The sequence below is a fragment of the Microcebus murinus genome, chromosome 16 (assembly GCF_040939455.1).
Source record: "Microcebus murinus isolate Inina chromosome 16, M.murinus_Inina_mat1.0, whole genome shotgun sequence".
In the NCBI taxonomy this organism is placed as follows: Eukaryota; Metazoa; Chordata; class Mammalia; order Primates; family Cheirogaleidae; genus Microcebus; species Microcebus murinus.
Genome location: NC_134119.1, coordinates 66,575,054 through 66,595,882, shown reverse-complemented (window position 1 = coordinate 66,595,882; position 20,829 = coordinate 66,575,054). Strand labels below are relative to the sequence as shown.

At 49.8% G+C, this 20,829-nt stretch overlaps 1 protein-coding gene across 1 annotated transcript; it reads right to left on the bottom strand.

The window, feature by feature from the left end:
- Positions 1 to 4,574: 4,574 nt before the first annotated feature.
- ZSWIM9 (zinc finger SWIM-type containing 9) lies at positions 4,575 to 19,714 on the bottom strand. Its single transcript, XM_012761058.3, has 3 exons — positions 19,431 to 19,714; positions 12,297 to 12,609; positions 4,575 to 7,580 (listed from the first exon to the last, which is right to left on the bottom strand). Exons 1-3 carry the CDS (start codon positions 19,703 to 19,705, stop codon positions 5,391 to 5,393), a joined length of 2,778 nt encoding a protein of 925 aa, XP_012616512.2. The 5' UTR covers positions 19,706 to 19,714; the 3' UTR covers positions 4,575 to 5,390.
- Between the last annotated feature and the right edge of the window lie 1,115 nt (positions 19,715 to 20,829).

Genomic DNA, 20,829 nt, shown 5'->3' with positions numbered 1-20,829 from the left:
TCTTTCTATTTTTTTTTACTTAGGATCGAATCTCGCTCTTGCACAGCCTGGTCTCAAACTCCTGAACCGAAACAATCCAATCTCCTCAACCTCCTGGAGTGCTGGGATTACAGGTGTGAGCTACCATGACTGGCCAAGCCAGTCCCTGTTTTAAAACCTTTTGTAGGCTTCCCATTGCTCCCAGGATGAAGACTCACCTCCTCTTCTACCTCGCAGGCCCTACAGATCTCACTATCTACATATCTCCCTCTCCCACACTCTGACCCACCTACACTAGGTTGTCTTCAATTTATATTAGTGGCCAAGCTTTCCCTCCCCAGGACTCTGCATTATTGGGTAAATAAACTAAGAAATTAATTCAGTTTTCCATCATTGACCAGATAACACACATCCAAGAATCTCATGATAAAACAGGCAAGTGGAGAGGTTCAGAACTGGATTGCTGTTGTGTTTTGCCACTCAGGCTTCCTCCTGTCTCCTTTCTTTCATGAGCCTCCTTCCCCACTGTCTGTGATCTCCTATGTTATCTCCACCCTGTTACCCTGCTCCAGGGATAGGCATATGTCCAGGAGGAATGATCAGAGAGGTGGTTCTCTAAGTGTGGTCGTGGGACCAGAATCATAGGCAACATCTGAGAATTTATTGGATATATAAATATATGTTTAATAAATATTTATTAGCATATATTTTTGTTAGACACATATTTATTTAGACATATAAATTCTCAGACCTTGCCTGAGACCTATTCAAGAATCACTTGAGGTCAGGAGTTGGAGACCAGCCTCATCAAGAGTGAGACCCCGTCTCTACTACAAATAGAAAGAAATTAGCTGGACAACTAAAAATATATATACATATGTATACATATATAAACTTAGCCAGGCATGGTGGTGCATGCCTGCAGTCCCAGCTACTTGGGAGGCTGAGGAAGGAGGATGGCTTGACCCAGGAGTTGGAGGTTGCTGTGAGCTGTTCTAAGGCCACAGCACTCTAACCCAGGCAACAGAGGGAGACTCTGGCTCAAAAAAACAAAACAAAACAAAGCATCAAAAAAGAAAGAAAGAAACTCTAGGTGAGGTGAGAGCCAGAAATCTGTGCTTTAAGAAGTCTGATGCTTAAATTGAAGTGTCAGTTTGGCCATCAGATTAAACATTATTTCTGGGTGTGTCTGGGATGGTGTTTGTGCCCGAGCTTTGCATTTGAATCGGTGGACTCAGTAATGTCAGTTGCTCTCCCTAGTGTGGGTTGGGATCATCCAATTCATTGAGGGCCTGAGGGAAACAAAAGGTGGAGGAAGAAAGTATTTGTTTATTTTTCCTGCCTCACTGTCTGAGCTGGGCGATCCATCTCAACTTCTCTGGCTCTCAGACTGGGACCTGCATCACTGGCTGTCCTGGTTCTCAGGCATCCAGACGTGGACTGAATCACACCAGGGCTTTCCTTGTCTCCAGCTTGCAGGTGGCAGATTTGGGGGCATTTCAGCCTCCACAATCACGTGATAATAAGTCTCTCTGTATATCCCTATCTGTACCCATGCTTATACCTATACCTATACCTATAGTTATAATCCCCCACTGGTTCCATTTCTCTGGCTATGAGATCACTGGGCAATCAAGTTTCCAAGGCCCGCTCAAGTTTGGGCACCAGTGGATCAGAATACTCTGTTTCTTGGCCAAAGTGATTGGTTCAGACTTCAGCATCTGGCCTTATGTAGTAGACACCAAAGTGATGGCCCAACTCAGTCCAAGCCCTTTGCCATGTAACTTTGCAATGATTGGCAGGGACTCTTGGCACTGGGCTGAATCACTTGCCTAGCTATGGCCAATGGGACATTAGCATAGTGACACATGCAGGTGTGGTGTGAATTTGCTCTCTTGCCAGTCTGCCACGCCACAATAATACACCTAGACCAGTGGCTGAAGGACAAGAGACATGGAACAAAGTTGAGTAACCCTTGTCCTCCCAACCAAGACCATTTTAGCTCAGCCAAAAGCCAGATGACCCCCCCCCAATAATTTGAGAAAGATCAGCTGCTTCGCCATGATTATCTGCTTTTATTTAAAAAGAAAAAAAACAACCTTTTGAGATAATTATAGATTCATATAATTGTAAGTTTTTTTAGCGGTGGTGAAAAAAAAAAAGACAGACAGAGAGAAAGTGGGGCCAAACATCCCGGGTTTTGGCACCAAATGTAAGGTTTTCGGCAAAGAAAGAAACAGACAAAGAGAGAGAAAGACTGGGGCCAAACCAAGTGGCTTTATGTAGCGCTCCCAGACAATGTTCTGGGGTCCCAAGATAGAGGGGCCCCAGGAGTCACCCCCGTTTCAAGAGGATGAGGCCTTTTATACTGTTTGGGCTGGGCTAGGGACTTTTGGCGGGAAGAGCTGGGCGACCTTTGGTGAACATTGAGAAATAGGAGGGGCTGGCAGTATTTGTGGAATCCAGGAGCCAAAACTTTCTTATATGGGTGTGGTAGTTTTTAGCAGGGCAGTCATCCTTGGCAGGTCCTTGGCGGGTCTGGTCTCAGGAGGTTTTTCTTTTTTGATCTCGGGAAGGGAAGGGGCCCGCCACCAGCCTTACACTGATCATTTGCTTTTCAAAGTTTAATATGCATACTGGGTATCTTGTTAGAATAGGATCCTGATTCTGTAGGTCTTGAGTGGAGTCTGAGAATCTATATTTCTAACAAGCTCCTAGGGAATGTTGATGATGCTGTCGTGTGAGCCATGCTTTCAAAAGCAAGGGTCTAGCAACCTCCCAGGTGACCCAGGACACATAAACTGTAAAGGTCTGTTACATATCTCTGAAGCATTACGGTTGCTAACACAGCATTAATGTAGCCATAAATAACAGATACCCTTTCTAAATCCAGCCGGCATCTTTCTTGAGATTTAATAAATGAATAGTGGTATTAATAGAAAGATCTTTTTGGATCAAAATATGAGGATATGAAAGGGGAACTTCCAGTAGCTACCTTTCTCAGGCGAAGGAAAGGGTCTCCTTTGGAAGGAGTTCATCACACAAAGAGCAGAAGCGAGAGGGGAAACCTGGCGTCGTCCGAGCCCCTGCAGTCAGCTGCAGGGCAGCCTCTGACTCCTCACGACTGGACCCGCTGAGCTGTCTTTTATCTTAAGTTCCTTCGTGGCTTCTCACATTGTGCTACAGGATCCAGCAGCAGATCTCAGAGAACTTGCTAGAATTTTGGGCCCCACCCTGGACCTACGGAATCCAACTCTCTATTTTATTTTATTATTTTTTATTTTTGAGACACAGTCTCACTCTGTTGCCCGGGATAAAGTGCCCTGGCATCAGCCTAACTCACAGCAACCTCAAACTCCTGGGCTCAAGCGATCCTCTTGCCTCAACCTCCCGAGTAACTGGGACTACAGGCATGCGCCACTATGCCTGGCTCATTTTTTCTATGTATTTTTAGTTGGCCAATTAATTTCTTTCTATTTTTAGTAGAGACGGGGTCTCGCTCTTGCCAGGCTGATCTCAAACTCCAGACCTCAAACGATCCGCCCGCCTAGGCCTCCCAGAATGCTAGGATTACAGGTGTGAGCCACCCCGCTTGGCCCCAACTCTCTATTTTAATAAGGTGCCCAGGTGATTCGTGTTCAGTAAAGCTTCAACAGTGCTGAGCTACTTAAACCTGGATTTTGTTCCCTATGATAGAATTAAATCCCTTTCATAGGTTGTGACGACAGAAACTCCAACTCAAGCTTCCCTGTATCATTAAGGTATCTTTTTTTTGTTTTTTGTTTTTTGTTTTTGTTTTAATTTTTTGAAACAGGGTCTCACTCTGTTGCTGGGCTAGAGTGCAGTGCCATCATCATAACTCACTGCAACCTCAAATTCCTGGGTTCAAACCATCCTCCTGCTTCAGTCTCCCAAGTAGGTGGGACTACAGGCATATGCCACCATGCCCTGCTAATTTTTTTATTCTTTGTAGAGACAGGGTCTTGCTATTTGCTCAGGCTGGTCTCAAACTCCTGGCCTCAAGCAATCCTCATGTCTCGGCCTTCCAAAGTGCTGGGATTCCAGGCATAAGCCACTGTGCCCGGCCAAAGAAAAAGCACCATTGTAGAGCAGACTCCAGAGACGCAACTAAGCCAAGCCAACTTCCAGATTTTCTTCATCTCTTAGCTCTGTCTTCCTCAGTGTCGACTTCATTCTCACATGGCACCAAGGTGGTCATGAGCAGGTTTAGGCCTGACCATCGCATTCTGGGTCTTCTTAGGAGAAAACCTTTATTAGAATCCTCCCGCCCCAACCTGAGAAGACCTACTGGCCAGGACTGGGTCACATGCCCATTCTGAAGCCAAGCACTGGCCAGGATGATCTGCGTGAGCCGTCACTGGAGGGCAGAACTCATGGGTGTCAGGCTGCCACCATGGCGCACTGGTCCAGGTGAGGGAGGATGAGGCCTGAACTGAGGAGATGAATTGGTGGTGGCTCCTACATCCGTCTGTCCCCAGGAGGCCTTGCTGATAGAATGAAGCAGAGCTGGACCATTTCTCCTCTGGATCTGAGCCTCCCATCCTCTGCCAGAGGCCAAGAACTCAGCACAGAAACCAAAATAAGACTGTTTTATTCCAATCTTGAAGCACAATAGTCCGAACAGTCCCCTCCCCCGCTGGAGTATCCAGCCTGTTCCCCCCACTCCCAGGGCCCTGGCACTCTGCCTCCCAGGAAGGAACAGCCACCGGAAGGCAGCGGCCCAAGGCTCCAGGTCTTGGAGAAACACCCGAATCGCTCCCTTCTCATTCCTTCCCTCCCCGTCTCCCATTCCTCCCCTTCATCTTATCTCCTTTTTCCTTCCCTCTCCTCCACCCTGCCCCCTTCTCCCCTCCCCGTCTCACCTCTCTCCTGCCTGCCCGATTTTCCTCATCAACCTCTCCTCGTCCTCTCCCCTCCACTCTGTCCCCCTTCTACCTTCCTGCCCTGACCTCTCCTTCATCTGTCTTCTGCTGCACCTTCCCCTTGTTCTCCCCCTCGCCCAGCGCTCCCTGCACTGACCAGTCTACTCTTGCCAGATGCCGCCATATCCTGGTGTCTTCGCCCTCCCCCCAGCTCTGCCCTGTTCCTTCCTTCTGCCCTGGCCTGACCCTGTCTACACCTCTCAGCACACATCTCCTCTCCCCGGGGAAGCCCTCAGAATCCACACTGGCCATCAGCACCTTCCCTGGCCATGGCTCCAGGACCTCAGAGACCACTGTCAGCTTCCCCTTGCACCCAGAGAGGCAATCTGCCGAGATGAGGTCCCCGGATGACCCAGGAGGTGACCAGAGGGACTGGGTGGTCTCCTTGGCCTCAGCCCTGATATCTTTGGGATAGAAGAATGCCCTCCCGCCCTCACAGTGGAGGGTGGTGGGCAGGGGCCCTAAGGGTCAGGGCTCTGGGGCTCTGCCCCAGCAATCCCTGAGCAGGTCCATGTGGAATAAGGCTGCCCCGGTGAGGAGGCGCGCTGCAAAGAGGTGTCGGCAGGGCAGACGTCGGGCGGCGTGGATGGAGCAGCTGCAGCGTGTCAGGGCCCCATCCAGGAAGAAGTCCGAGGTCCCGTCCTTAAGGGCAAAGCCAGCTCCGGTCCAGTGGAAACCCTGAGTCCCGTGCTGCCTGGCAAAGGCTAGCTCCTCGGCCACCAGGTCTGCCAGCTCTGGCCCGCAGGCTGCTCGGAATTTGGCCAGGGGTTCCCAATCCACCTCCTCCTCTCCTGCGGGGCGGCAAAGCCTCTTCGGTTCCCTTGGGCCTTCTCCTTCGCCTCCTTCCTGCAGGTTCTCCCCCGCAGCCAGGCACTGGCTCCTGGTGGCTGCCCATTCTGGATTGCCTTCGGATACAGTCCCCACCCGGGCGCCACACACCACTCCATCCTCCAGCTCTGGACACCTCCCTCCTGTGTCTCCCCACTCTGTCCCTTGTCCTGCTCTGCTCCTGGGGCCCACAGACACGGCTCCTTCTCCATCTCCATTCTCCATGCCTGTAACCTTTGTGTCCCCCAGCTGGACCAGAACTATTTCCTCCAGACCCCTTCTTCTTTTGACTCCAAACATCACTCCCCTCTCCTCTGGGATGTCTGGCCTTCTCCTCCTCTCATCTCCCCACTGGGGGCCCCTTTGGTCTCCGTTCTCAGGGACCAATTCCAGGGGCTTCTCCAAATGGATCCCCTTCCACTTTCTGACCTCCAGCCCCTTCCCTTTCTCTGCTTCCAACTGGGGCCCCTTCCATTCTCTGGTTCTCAGTCTGCCTGCCCTTTCGTCATGCAGCTGGGCCCCTCTCCAGCGGCTTCCCTCAATACTCCTGGCCTTCTCACACTCAGACGGGGTCCCCCTCCGGTCTATGGTCTCCAACACCCTATTCCTTTGATCCTCCAATTGGGCCATCCTCCAGGTATATCCTTCCAATCCTCGCAGCCCCTGCTCCTCCAACTGGGCCCCCCTCGAGACATAACCTTCCAGTCCCCAATCTTTCTCACCCTCCAACTGGTGCCCCCTCCAGTCTCTGATCTCTGGCCCTCTCAAGTGCCCTTTCTCCAACTGGGACCCTCTGCAAACACTCCCTTCCAGCCCCCTCACCTTCTGGTTCTCCAACTGGACCCCTCTCCAATCTCTCATCTGCAACTCCTTCCCCTTCTCACTTTCTAACTTAGTCCCAACCCTGTCTCTGGTCTCCAGTTCTCGTGCCCACTCTTTCTCTATCTGTGCCCCTCTCCAAATACCTCCTTCTTTTGGAGCCCCTCCCCAGTCTCCAGTGTCCAGGCCCCTCACTCTCTGATTTTCCACCTGGCCCCCCCTTCCCAGCTCGCCCTCCAGCCACGCCCCGCCTCCATCCGGGCCCTCGGGCGCCGCCTCCCCGGCAGCGTCAGCCCACTGCATGGCCACTAGGTCGCGAAGGCACTGAGCCACGCTGCGCGAGGGGCTGAGGCGGCGCAGAAGTCGCCTGCGGTGGCTGCGCACCAGGGCACACGCGTCCAGGTCGCGGGCCGCCTCGAAGGCTCGGAAGCGCACCCACATGTCGCGGCGGGGCTCCCAGTTGCGCTCAAAGTAGTCGACGAAGGCGGCTGGGCCGTGGGCGTGCAGCTCGGCCAGTGCCTCGTCGTAGGCGGCAGGCGACGAGGCGCCGGCCAGGCGGCACAGGCGCGGCCACAGGCCCGGGTCCTCGCGGCCCGCGCCGCCCAGCTCCTGCGCCTTGCTGAAGAGCGTCTCGAGGCCCTGCGCTCGGCAGATCTGCACGCGTGCGCATGGCAGCAGCTGGCGCATGGCGGGCAGCTGCGCGGCCACCTCCGGCCCGGCAGTGAGGCAGCGCACGCGGCCCTTGACGTCCGGAGCGCTCTGCAGCAGCGAGGCGAGCGCAAAGCGCAGCAGGCTCGGCGTGCCCGGGCGCGCCACGCAGCAGGCGGCTTGGCGTGCGCGGCCCGCGCCGTCCACGCACAGCACCGCCAGCAGGTCCAGCGCGCCCTGCAGCCCCGGCAGCCGGTCCACCAGGAGCATGCGCGGGAAGCGGCGCAGCAGTGCCCTGGTGCGCGACGTCAGGAAGAACACGGTCTCCACCACCGCCTGGTCTTCCACGAACACCAGCTTCACCTGCGGGAGGGGGCAAGGGGCGGGAAAGAGGTCAGAGGACTCGGGGTGGGCCCAGCCCAGCTTCCCGGGCCTCTGTTTCCCCCTCTAGGGAAATGGGAATCCGTTCATTTATGCGTGCATGTGCATTTATTCTTTTGACCGGCAGGAAGCAGTGCAGAGGAATGGTCGAAACACGGACTCTTGGTTTGAGATGCAGGCACCACCATCTAACAACCATGTGATGTTTTGCACGCGACACTTTCAGCCTCTCTGAGCCTCCATTTCCCCTGCTGGGAACTGGGGATTCATTCTTTCATGTGCTGAAAGGCACTCTGGGGCAGTGGTTCTCAAAATGTAGGCCTTGGACCACCAGCAACAGCTTCAGCATCAGCTGCTTGGTCCTGGGCAGAAATGCATATTCTCTGGGTCACCCCAAACTTACCGAGTCTGAAATTCGAGGTGGGATCCCGCGATCTGTTTTGACAAGCCCTGCAGGGGCTCACCGTGCACACTCGAATTTGAGAACCACTGGTCTGATGGTAGCAAGCATAGACTCTAGGTTGATCTAGGCAGATCCTCTAGGTTGGAGTCCTACCCCTACCACTTCCTAACCTGTGATTTAACCTCTCTGTGCCTCAGCATCCCCTTTAACCTCCATATTCCCTGATTTCCCCTTCTAGGAATTGAATGTTCATTCCTTCATGCACCAAGAGGCAGGACAGTGGTTAAAAGTGTTGTCTCTGGGGCCAGACTGCCTGGGCCGAGGTCTTGGAGCCCCTACTGCTGGGCTGTGTAGCTTCTGACAACTTCCCTAACCTCCGTTTTGATAATAAGACTACCTCTGTGATCAGAAGGATAAAATGCATTAAAGCATTTATAACATTTCCTGGCACACATAATGTTACTATTATTACTCATTCAACAAATAGCAAGTGCTGTCAAAGTGGTCATTATTACTATAATTATCATCTCTGCTCAGACTCCACTTCCTCATAAAGGTCTCTGCTGATCATCCCAGCTAAGCAAACACCCATCTCTCTCGGGCCCCTTTTGTCCCCAGCACTTACCACCCACCCTCTGGCACTTCGTATCTTAATTTGCTGATTTGCCCATTATCTGTTTGCTCTCCCTAAGACATAAGCCCCCCAAGGACAAGAATGTTGTCTTTTGTATCCCTTATGCTCTGGAGGGTACCTGGCTCAGAACAACAGCTCGAGGCATCCCGAATGAGTGAGCGAACTAATGCGAGGGTGTACGGGGACATCCAACAGCCACATCTCTGGAGTGGAGGTTCAGGGAACAGACTCCTGGATTCGCCTCTTATTAGCTATGGGACTTTGGGCAAGTGACTTCCTCTAGGTGAGCCTCAGTTTCTCTGTCTGGTAAAAACAGGGATGTGTGTTTAACGGGGTCATGATGAGACTAAAATGAGATCATTCATGGCCAATTTTTGCAACAATGCCTGGCATATTTGAAATCCCAGCTATTATTACTGTCTTACTTGATCTCTCAGCAGGACTCAGCACAGTGATCCTGTCCCCTTCCTGGAACACGGGGTCGCTCTTGGCCTCTGTCACCCTGCAAACTCCTGCTTTTCCTCCTTCCTCCCAGGCATCTTCTTCCCCTGCCTCTACTCCACTGCTCCATTACTAAATATTGCCATGCCACAGAGCCCAATCCTCAGCCTGCTCCTCTCCTCTCTTCCCTATGTCTGTGCTCTCCCAAGGTGATCTTGTCCAGTCACGTGGCCCTCATCGTCTCCAAGCTGGTAACTCCCAGGTCTCTACCTCCCGGCTCCAGACCCACCTGATCAACTGCCACTGCAGTAATCTGGCCCCCTGGGTGGCTCCTATGCCCCTGGAGACTAGCAGCCCAAAGTCACATTTGATTCTCACAAGCCCAGCCCCTCAACCTGCCCCTCCTCGGTCAATGGCTCCACCACCCACACACCACAGCTCAGGCTCCAGCACTCGGGGCCGACGCTTGGCTTCTCTTTTCCCACCCTCCATGTGCAATCCAAGCCCAAGTCTTAGCAACGTCCCTCAGAATGAGTCCAGAATCTGACCACTTCTCCCCACCCTTACTGCCACCACCCTGGTTGGAGGGAGGCACCAGCATCTCTCACCTGGATTACTGTAGCTGCCACCTCAATAGGCTTCCTGTGTCTGCCCTTGCTCCCTTGTCTGTCCCCATATGGCTGCTCGGGGGGACATTTTCAAAACTCTGATCAGATCACCCCCTCCTCTACTGGAAAACCCTTCCCAGGACTTCCTATCACACTCTAAATAGAATCAGCAGTCCACACCACTGCTATGGGCCCTGGGCACTCAGGCCCTTTGACCTCATCTTCTGTTTCTCTCACCCACTGTGGTCTCCACCACTCTGGCTTCTTCATGATTGCAAAATAGCCACTTGATGGGGAGGGGAGATTAGCAGCTATGATCCAGGACCCCCGTGCCCCTGTACTGGGCCAGCTGCGAGGGCTCTGTCAGCCAGTTCCTGCAAGCGCTGACCGCAGCTGCAGAACCAGGATCTGATCCAGTTTAACTACAGATCTCTCCACAAATCAGTCATAATCCAACTTCATCCTACAAGACCATTTAAAAAACGCTGCATAATATTCAGTTAAAAAAAAATAATCTATTTAAAAAGGGTCTAGTGGAGTCCAAAGAGAACAAGGAAATTGCTTTCCTAAGCCTGAAATCATATATTCACCACCTTAAATAGTATTGGAATTCAATATATTTTACCAAAAAAAGCCTAGTAAGCTTATCACTGAATTAGACACTGCTATAAATTTTTTTCAACCATCATTATTACACTCACAATTACTTTATAATTTATCTCAGATGTTCAGTCTAGACCTGCTCTGTCCAATATGGTAGCCAATAGCTACATGTAACTGTTTAAATTTAAATTAATTAAATATTTAAAATATATAAAAAAGTGCAGTTCCTGGTTACACTAGCCATATTTCAACTGCTCAATAGCCACGTGAGGCCAGTGGTGACTCTACAGGACGGCACAGATCTGGAACACCTCATCTCCATGACTACAGAAAGTTCTACTGGACCCTACACAGGGTGTTTCTGGGGAAGAACAGCTGAGACTTATTTACTTCATGGTGGACAGAGGGTAGCACTTACTAGCTCACCGAAGACCAGGGGACTGGGGAGTGCATGTGTACACCCCATTTTACAGAGCAGCAAGCTGACTTGGGTGGAGCTCAGCCTTCTGAAAGCTGGAACTGGTGGAGAGGGACCTGAGCTTCATTTCCAAACTGGGGAATAGCACAGCGGTGAAGACCGTGGTCCTGGCTTAAGACAGTGTGGGTCCAAAGCCCAGCTCATTAAGTAGCTGTATGACCTCAGGGCAGTTGCTTGACCTCTCTGTGCTTCAGTTTCCTTGTTTGAAAAATGAGAGTGAGAATGGTGGACCCTTTCGTCACAGGGCTCTGGTGAGAGTTAAATTAATTACAATATGTGAAGCACTTAGGGTAGTACTTGGCACATAGTAAGTGCTTGATAAACATTAGCTAAAATTATTATCAATATTATGTGTGGACAGAGGCCTGGGCTTGGGTTGGTGGCTTGAATGGGAGCTGGTTACTAGACGTGACATAGAGACAGGGAGAGTGCTCCAGACCTGAATCTGGAGAGTGGGTTCATATCTTAGCTTTACTGTGAGTTGGGGTCACATGAGACAAAGGCACAGCCAAGTGGAGAAACCAGTTTTTCCCCCTTTCTTGTCTTTCTTTCCTTTTTTCTTTTTAACTTCAAGTCCCAACCGGAAGTTGGATCAAAGCCACAGAAAGGTTCCTCATGGGGGAGTAGCATCTTCCTTGTTCCCCCCACACGCCAAGCTTGCTCTAGGATCTGGGCCTTTGCACTGGCTGCTTCCCCTGCTTGGTACTTTTATCCCTCTAATGACAGAATGGGGTCCCTTCCTTCCACTCCATAGCCTCTGCCTCATCATCATTTCTTTAAAGAGGCCTTTCCCAACCACTCAACGTAAAATGGCACCCTTACAACTGTCCCTTCCCAAGCCCTCGCCTTATTCTCCTTGGTGACACTCCTCACTCCATCACGTTATATGATGTAACACCTCCTTCTCCTTTTTCATCTGGGTGGTGGGTTCAAGGGTGACCAAGGTTTTGACCTTGTGAACATTCATCAACTATATGCTTACCATTTGGGCGTTTTCTATTTGTGTAGTTCAATTAAAAAAATGTAAATAGCACCTTCCATCACTTTGGCTTCTCCCTAGCACCCAAACCTAGTGACATTTGGATGTGTTTGTCCGTTGATGGCTTCTACCACTAGAACCGCAAAGGAGTTCTAGCAGCTACCTCTGCAAGGTAGCCCATAGCCATAGTGGCTATGTACATTTCAATTAATTAAAAATGCAATGCAATCAGTTCCTCAGTCATGCTGGCCATATTTCAAGTGCTCAATAGCCACGTGTGGCTGGGGACTACCAAACTGGGCCTCGTAGAATCACAGAGCATCTCCATGGGCAGTGCTGCGCTAGAAGGCGAGTTCTCAGAGGGCAGGACCACGTGTGTCTTGTTCCCTGCTGTGAACCCCCAATGGCTCAGTAAGTACTTACCGAATGAATGATGAGATGATGAAGGAAAGGAGTGAAGGATGAGTGGGTGGATGAATGAATGAATGAATGACCCGCCCGTCTTGGGTGTGGCTCTCCCCCACCCCCCCCCTGCCTCTCCTGAGACCCCACCTTGGCCTCGGGGTCGGTGCGGAAGAGCCCCTCCAGCACGTGCAGGGCGTCCAGGACTCCGTGGTCGCGGCCCTTGCAGTAGGAGAGCAGGCGGCGCACGTCGGCGGGGGCCACGAACTGCTTGGAGATCTTGTTGGTGGTGCGCACCGGCAGGCAGGCGTTGGCCAGCAGGTGGCCCGGGCGGAAGTAGTAGGCGAACTCCAGCGGGCAGGCCGGGTGCGAGTGGGTCAGCTGGCACTCCGTCACCACGAGGCGGTCCCGCAGCGGGCTCAGCTTGATGATGATGAAGGCCGGGCAGCCGGGCTGGGAGGGCCTGCGGGAGGAACGACCACCGCCACTGTCACTTCCCTCTGCTGCCCTCCTCCTCCTTTTCTCTCTCTCTCTCTCTCTCTCTCTCTCTCTCTTTAAATTAAGAATTTTTTCAGGCATAGAGGAGAGGGCCTTAAGAATATATCAGCTGTGTGACCTTGGGCAAGTCACTTCAAGTCTCCGTGCCTCAGTTTCCCCATAGGTTAAAAGTAAGGTAGCAACCATCAAACCTTCCTCATAGGATTGTTGTAAGGATGAAAAGAGTTGATATACATAAAGCACTTAAAAACAATGTCTGGAACAAGGTAAGCACTAAGCACTATGTGTTTGCTAAAATTCTATACCCACCATCCTTAGCTCTATTAAAAGTGAATGAACGTTTTATTATATTTATCTCAAAAAAAAAAAAAAAACAGAAATGAAACGTCACAGTCCTGTATCTGCTTCTGGCTTAGCAATAATATTGCAAGTTGAGACCCTCTGTGAACCCTGCCCTAACAAATTCTGCTCCTTCTTTAGCCATTACCAAAACTGTGCATTTAGCATCCCTATATATGTGTTTATGCACCCACCCATAAGCAACAGAAGACAAGTTTCTATGTTATAAAACTTTGTATATGCAAAGAGGTGCTCAAACCCATTAGTTATCAAGGAAACAACAAATTAAAACCCTAAGGAAGTACCACCACACACCACTAGAATAGCTAAATAAAAGAGACTGATAACATCAGGTGTTGATGAGGATGTGGAGCAACTGGAACTCTCACACATCACAGATGGGAGTGTAAAACGGCACCACCACTCTGGAAAACTGTATGGCAGTATCTACCAAAGCTGATCCTATTCCTCTTCTGGGCCCTGGCGATTCTACTCAAGATAAATGCCTGCATATGGCACATAAAGATATGTACTAGAGGCCGGGCGTGGTGGCTCACGCCTGTAATCCTAGCACTCTGGGAGGCCGAGGCAGGTGGATTGCTTGAGGTCAGGAGTTCGAAACCAGCCTGAGCAAGAGCGAGACCCCGTCTCTACTATAAATAGAAAGAAATCAATTGGCCAACTAATATATATAGAAAAAATTAGCCGGGTATGGTGGCACATGCCTGTAGTCCCAGCTACTCAGGAGGCTGAGGCAGAAGGATCGCTTGAGCCCAGGAGTTTGAGGTTGCTGTGAGCTAGGCTGACGCCATGGCACTCACTCTGGGCAACAAAGCGAGACTCTGTCTCAAAAAAAAAAAAAAAAAAAAAAAAAAAGATATATACTAGAATGTTTATAGCAGCACTATTCCTATCAGCCAAATACTTGAAACTCAAATATGCAACAACAGAGCAAGAAAATAAATTGTGATATATTCCTAAAATAAAATACTAATCAACAGTAAGAATGAACAAACCATTACAGTCTCCAACGACATGGATGAATCCCGCAAAGCTACCACGTGAAAGGAAGCCAGACACAAAGAGAACCCATGATACGACTCCTGCTTATATAAAGTTTAGCAACAGGCAAAGTTAACCTCTGCTGCTGAGAAATTAGATAGCGGTTATACGTAAGGGTCTAACTCAATGAGGGGGAACTAGGAGCCTTCTTGGGACTGGACACATTTTGTTTCTCATTCTGGGTGCTGGTGACATGTGCATTCGACTTTGGGCAAATTCATCCAGTTGCACACCTATGATGTTTGCACTTTTCTAGATGTGTGTTATGCTTTTTAAAACTAACCTAGAAAAACCTTTGTTTTTGAGCATTGTGGTAGGAAGAATAATGGCTTCCCAAAATGTCCACATCCTGGTTATTAGAACCATGCATATGTTGCCTTACATGGCAAAAAGGACTTTTAAGGTATGATTAAATTAAGGATCTTGAGGCCGGGAGATTCTGGATAATGCAAGTGGGCCCAGTATAATCACAAGGGTCCTTATAAGGGGAAGAGAGAAGCAAGAAGAGCAAAGTTAGAGATACAGCAAAACATGCCACCCTGATGTCTTTGAAAATAGAAGAGGCCTCAGGCCAAAGAACATGGGTGGTTTCTAGAATCTGGAAAGAAAAGGCAAATTCTCCCTAGAGCTTCCAGAAGGAAAGCAGCCTTGCCAATACCTTGATTTTAGCCCAGTGAAATCCATGTCGGCCTTCTGACTTCTAGAATTATAAGACAATAAATTGATATTATTTTAAGCCACTATGTTTGGGGTAATTTGTTACAAAAGCAGTAGGCGACTAGGGCAAGCATCGCATTCTATGTATCCTTTTGCATTCTTGCTTTTTCACTCATCAGATGTTCAAGACTTTTCAGTTTCATTCCTTTTACTTGCTGCCTGATCCATTCCATGACTCTGCCAACTATTATGGTCTTTCAGTCCTATTCTCTTACAAACAATGCTTCAGCACTCCCTCTTATACACCTCTTTACGCGTGTGAGCAAGAGTTTCTCTAGGAAAGCTGTTCTCAAACTGCAGGGCATAGCACATTACATGAAATCAATTTAGGGAGGTACAACCAGGAGTGTAAAAAATGAAATAGAATAGAAAAAAAAAATCAGAATGTATTTCCCTGATAATAATATTTAAATTGGAATCTGCTTTCTGAAGGGAGGGGGGTCAGTGTTTCTCCATGGGGGGTGGTGATAGCAGCATTTTTTTTTTTTTTTTTGGTAGGGGAGTTTATAGAGCAGGGGTAGTCAAACTTTTTTCTGCAAAGGGCCAGATAGTAAATATACTCTGTTGCTATACTGCAAACACAGTCACAGATAATATGTAAATGAACAGGCATGGCTGTGTTTCAATAAAACTTTATTTATAAAAATGGATTGCAAGTTAGAATTGGCCCAAGGGCTTCCTAGTTAGTTGACCCTTGTAACACAGAGTGCCCAGGGCCTGGCATGTAGTTAAGAAGCCCTGGCTTCTAGGTAGTAAATGTCAACAACATGGCCCCTGCAATGGATGATTCTCCCTGAGAACCACCAGTATAAATACTTAAGAATTTTCTTGCTAAACCAGAAGGGGATCCTTAACATATCCCTTTTCTCCTATATGCATGAGGTAAAGAAAAACCCAGGCACCTGCTAGATTTTAAAATAGAATTTGAGGCTTTTTGCCTGATTTAAAGTAACAAAGCAAATTTAGAAAATTCTTAAGTATACAAATCATTATAAATAAAATACAAATGTACAGCCACCATGGTGGTATCAGGTGGGAGCCAAATGAATTGCCAACATGCAGCCATTTGTCCCAATGTGACAATTTCACAGGATTCCAACCTACTACATTTTTCTAGAATAATTCATGGGCTTTTGTGAAACTCTCTGGTCTGGCCTCTTTCAGCCTAGTGTTTCAGGCCCTAGAATAATAGGCCCTTGCTCAGGGGAGGCCACCTCTTCTATGAAGACATCCATCTTGCCAGAGAAGAGCTCACCCCCTCTGTGGATCCCAGTATCCCACATAACCATCTACTGATGCCTCAATAAACCATTTTTGCAATTGCTCGCCACCTATCCAGAGGAATAATGCCACCTCTCTCTAAATGTAAACTCCACATGGACAGGAATCTTTGTTTTTGTTTGCGCTGGGGAGACAGAATGGCCTGGCCCCTGGAGGTGCTCAGTAAATGTATGAAGACTTAAGGACTGAATCACATTGTGACCTAGACACCTTGTCACAGCTTGTCTGGTACATGGCCCCCATTCCTTCAAAACCATCCATCACCAATCCTGCCCACTATGCCTTCCAAACCTCTCCAAACTATCCCCTTTTTCCACTTCCACCAACCTACTATTTTTTTCTTCCTTCATGAAACATTCTTCTCCATTCTTTTCACCTAGTCAACTCCTACTTATCTTTCAGGCTTCGCAGCCAGCATCACCTCCTCCAGGAAGCCTTCCCTGGCCATCCTCAGGCTAGGGCAGATTCCATCCATCACACACTAAAATGATAATCTGATTTATGTCCATCTGTAATGTAAGCTTCCCACAGAAGCCCCAGCATTTAAAACACAGACAGCTGGCACATAGTAGGATCTAGAAACATACCCCTTGGGTGGATGGACAAACAGGATGACACCTAGAACCCAGAAATCTTTAGGTACTAGCACATTCAACTCTCATTTTGATAACCCATAACTGAAATAAAGGTGAAGGGGAGAAGGGGGAGAGAGAGAGACTGAAAGAAAGAGAAAAAGATAGAAAAAGAGAGGTGACGGAGTGATAATTAAAGAAATGGGCTTTGGAGTCAGACTGTGGGAGTCTAAATTCTGGTTTTCCCTCTTAGTAGCTGTGTTATCTTGGGATAGCCCTTAAACCATTCTGTGCCTCAGTTTTCTCATCTGGGAACTAGGGCTAATAAGACTGGCCTCATGGGCTCATCAAGAGGACTAAATAAGAGGATTAAAATATACAAAGTGGTTAGAAAAGGGGCTGGTGCATAGTAAACAATCAAGAAGTGATAGCTGCTACTTTCAAACCATTTTTTCTTCTTCTGCAAGTACCATTGCTTTGCTTTATTTTGTATTCCACTCACACAAATTTATTTTTGATCTTTCAGGTTTTCAAGATCTCTGTGCTTTCAAAGGCTGGTATGTGTTGGGAAAGTTTGAGCAGTTCTGTTCTAGAGAGGGAAGTGCTGAGAGAGGGGGACATGAAGAGGAACTGGAGCTGGAGGGCTGAGTTGCAAGCATGGTGACCTAGAGGGGGTCACTGGGCAACCTCTGGCAAGGGAGGAGTGGCCAGAAAGAAAGGCCTATCTGCCTTCCCTGGATCCTCCTCCCTGACATCCCGTCTCTCTCCTCCAGATCATCTCCCACCCAGAGCTGACCTTGCTCACAGTCCCCTGGGGCTCCCCAGCACCCCCAGGATAAAGTTTCAGCCCCTGGACTCAGCCCTGCCAGGTCCAGGCCTTGACACCATTCCAGCCTCTTCTGCCTTTTCTTACCCCTTAACTTCTCCAGCCTCAGGCTTCAGCCCATGGGCTGAGACACTGGAGAGACCCTGCCTTGAGCAGCTAGGGGTGAGGTATGGAAGCCCAGAAACTATGGGTCCACATCATGGTTCCATAACAGCTCATCAACCACTCCCCTTTTGCACTCTCCATCCAGAGACCACCCCATCATCAACCCAGTCACCAGGCCTGAACCCATGGGCACTGTCCTAGACCCCTCCACAGCCCTATTTCTCCTGCCCCCCCGGCTCTCTGATATTTGTAGAACACTTGGGACAGAACACCACGTGTTGGTTAAGTCAAATACCGTACATACATAAACATATAAACAACATCCTTCCAGGTGGACCACTATTTGTGCTTTTGTGATTTTGTTGTTGTTTTTTTTTAATCTGTGTCTCCTCCATTAAGTTCTGAGCTGTTCCAGGGCCCTGACCAGCACTGAGTTCCAAATACTGAGCGAAGAACATGCACACAGTAGATGCTCAATAACTATTTGTTACTCTGGATTAGGTTCCAACAAACAGAGAGATTCCAAAGAGAGATTAACAAAGAGAGATTCCAGATTAGGCCTGCACTCCTTGAGAGCTCTAATATTCTAGATTTCTGGGTCACGTGTGTGTTTGACACTATGCTGCTTTCAGCTCTCTCAACCTCCATTTCTAGAATAAGTAGTAAATAAACTCAAGAAAACAGTAATTCCACAATAAACGTTTAACTGTGGGTGAGAATAGCTGTTACAGTGTGCTCTCACTCTTTGCTAGCTGAATAATTTATATGTATTAGCTCATTTAATATTCATAAAATCTATGAGATAGATACTATTATGTTCCACATTTTCCAAGTGAGGAAACTGAGGCACAGAAGGTGTAGTCACTTGCTTATTAGCTAGCACTAGCTATTCATCAGCAGAGCAATGGCCCCACAGTCTGCTCTTGAATCCTATAATAGCTGTCACTTAACCAGCTGCTCTGTGTTCCAGGCACCAGCGTAAGTGCCTTTCTTAAGCATGATCTCACTGCATCCTCACAACAGCCCCATGAGGCAGATACCATAATAACCCCATTTCAGAGATGAGAAAACTGAGGCTTGGAGATGTGAAGTCCACTGCCCAAAGACACCCACCCAGGAAGTGGTGGAGCCCATCTCAGGCAGCCTGAAGGCAGAGCCTATGTTCTTAGGCACTCTGACCTTGTCTATGGCTCCCCAACCAAAGGTCTCAAACTCACACCTACAGAGGCCAGGCAGATAAAATAAGGAAGTGACAGTGCTAAGCATGAGGCAGCAGAGAGCAGCGGGGTCTGGGGCAAACCTGAGCACCAAAGCGCCATCTAACAGGGGTGGCCATCTGCCATGTGGACATGTGGGCTCACCTTCTCGTGTGTTTCAAGGTAAGCTGGAAACCCAACACTGTATGGGTAACCATCCCAGCTTAAAATTGGGGTTAATTAAAATACTCCCAGCCACCTGGGTGTGATTCCTGGCTCTCTTGGATTTCTTGCCTATCCCTCCTTATAGCAGTACATAGTTGTAGGGAACTACCCATGAACTTGTTCTTTTAATATCAGTCTTCCTGTCCAGTCTGAAAGTTCCACGAGGACAAGGATTTTTGTGTCTCCCTCCTCCCCCGCCAAAATATCCCCAGCTCCCAGCATGGGACACGACCTACCCTGTATTTACGGAATTAGATGGACCTTTTTCTTTGTCTTGTGGCTTCCCCTGCAGTTCAGTCTCCCAGTCTCTGTTCTCTTTGTATGTGTGCAAGGCATTTTGCTGTCTCAGTAGGCCTCTCTCCCTGCACATCTCTGGGTTTGGGGCTTTCTGGCTGTCCCTCCCCTCCCCATCCGCTTCCGCTTCCCCTCCCCCCCAGCAGGACAGCAGCACAGGCTCACGCACCCCACAGTGGGCCGGCTGGGCGCGCGCACATCCTTGCACACGAGCCGCACGTAGCTGTACTTGAGCACGTCGATGAGCGTGTAGAGTGGGGGTGTGGTGGCCCAGCGGCAGCGTGCCAGGTGCATGGAGCTCTTGACAAAGAAGAGCGCCAGCCGCTGCTGGCACCACGCATCGAAGAAGCGGCTGAACTCTGCCCATGAGAAGAAGGCCCGCTCCCGCAGCTCCTGCTCCTCCTGCCCTGCTGCTGTGCAGGCTGGGAGCTCCCGCTGCTCCATCCTGGGGGCCTGAGTGGAGGCGGGGAAAACAGCTAGATATCAGATCCATCCCCACAAGAGATATCTCATTTTCTCCATTCTCAGCCTGCCCCATTGGTGCTGATGCCTCTGTCCAAGTAGGGTCTGGAGCTGGATGCCCATTTTCCTCCAGATATAAATCTCTACCCTATCTTTGGTCTCCCCTCACCACCTTACCCCCTGTTCAAGTGGAGCCTGTCAACCCGATCCCTAGCTCCAACTCTGGTCCTCTCCTCCGCAGATGTGACCCTTAGGTACAGTTGGGGTCCCATTTCCCAAAATATGACTCTTAAGCTCAGCTAAAGCCTCCTCCCCTTCCAGATGTGTCTCACCATTGGCAGTAACCTCTAGTACCCCCATTCATCCAGAACTTCCCCTTCCAAGCGTCTGCACTTATCTGTGACCCATATCCAGCTGTGCCCCCTTTAGAATTGTTCCTTCTCCAGATGTGCTCCCCACATCCAGGCACAAACTCCTCATCCAGTCATACTCTTATACTCTTCGTGCACCCGTGGCTCCCTACTCCCCAGATGTGTCTCAGACATGCCGCTGTTGCCCTCCCCCAGGTGTGAACCCTACGGATCACCACGTCCAGCTGTGGCTCCGCCATCTCACAGATGTTCCCATCTCCTGATGTGCCCTCCACATTCAGTTATGGATTCTTTGCCTACAGGTGTGTGCCCACTTGTGGCCAGTTCTCCCCAGAAGTGTCACCAATATTCATCTGTGATCCCCCTCCTCCTCACATGTGTCTCCCAGTCCAGCTGTGGCCCCCTCATCCCAGCTACAGCCACCATCCTTCGCGACAAACGTCTTCTTTCTAGACATAGCCCCTCATCCACAGACGGGCTTCTTCACCCCAGATGCTCCCCCAGGGTCCAGCTGCACCCCCTCCTCCAGCAGCCCCTTCCAGCCCGCTCCCGCCTCCCAATCCCTCCCAGCCCCGCCCGCCGCGGCCCCTCCCAGCCCCGCCGTCCCACCTAGCTGTGCCTCTCCCCTCCCCCAAATGTGCACCCTTCCCGCCCCTCCCCACTCACCTACCCGCCCCGGAGCGGCGTCCACTTCCCACAATGCTTCGCGCCGAGGCCCAGCCCGGCCCTTGTTCC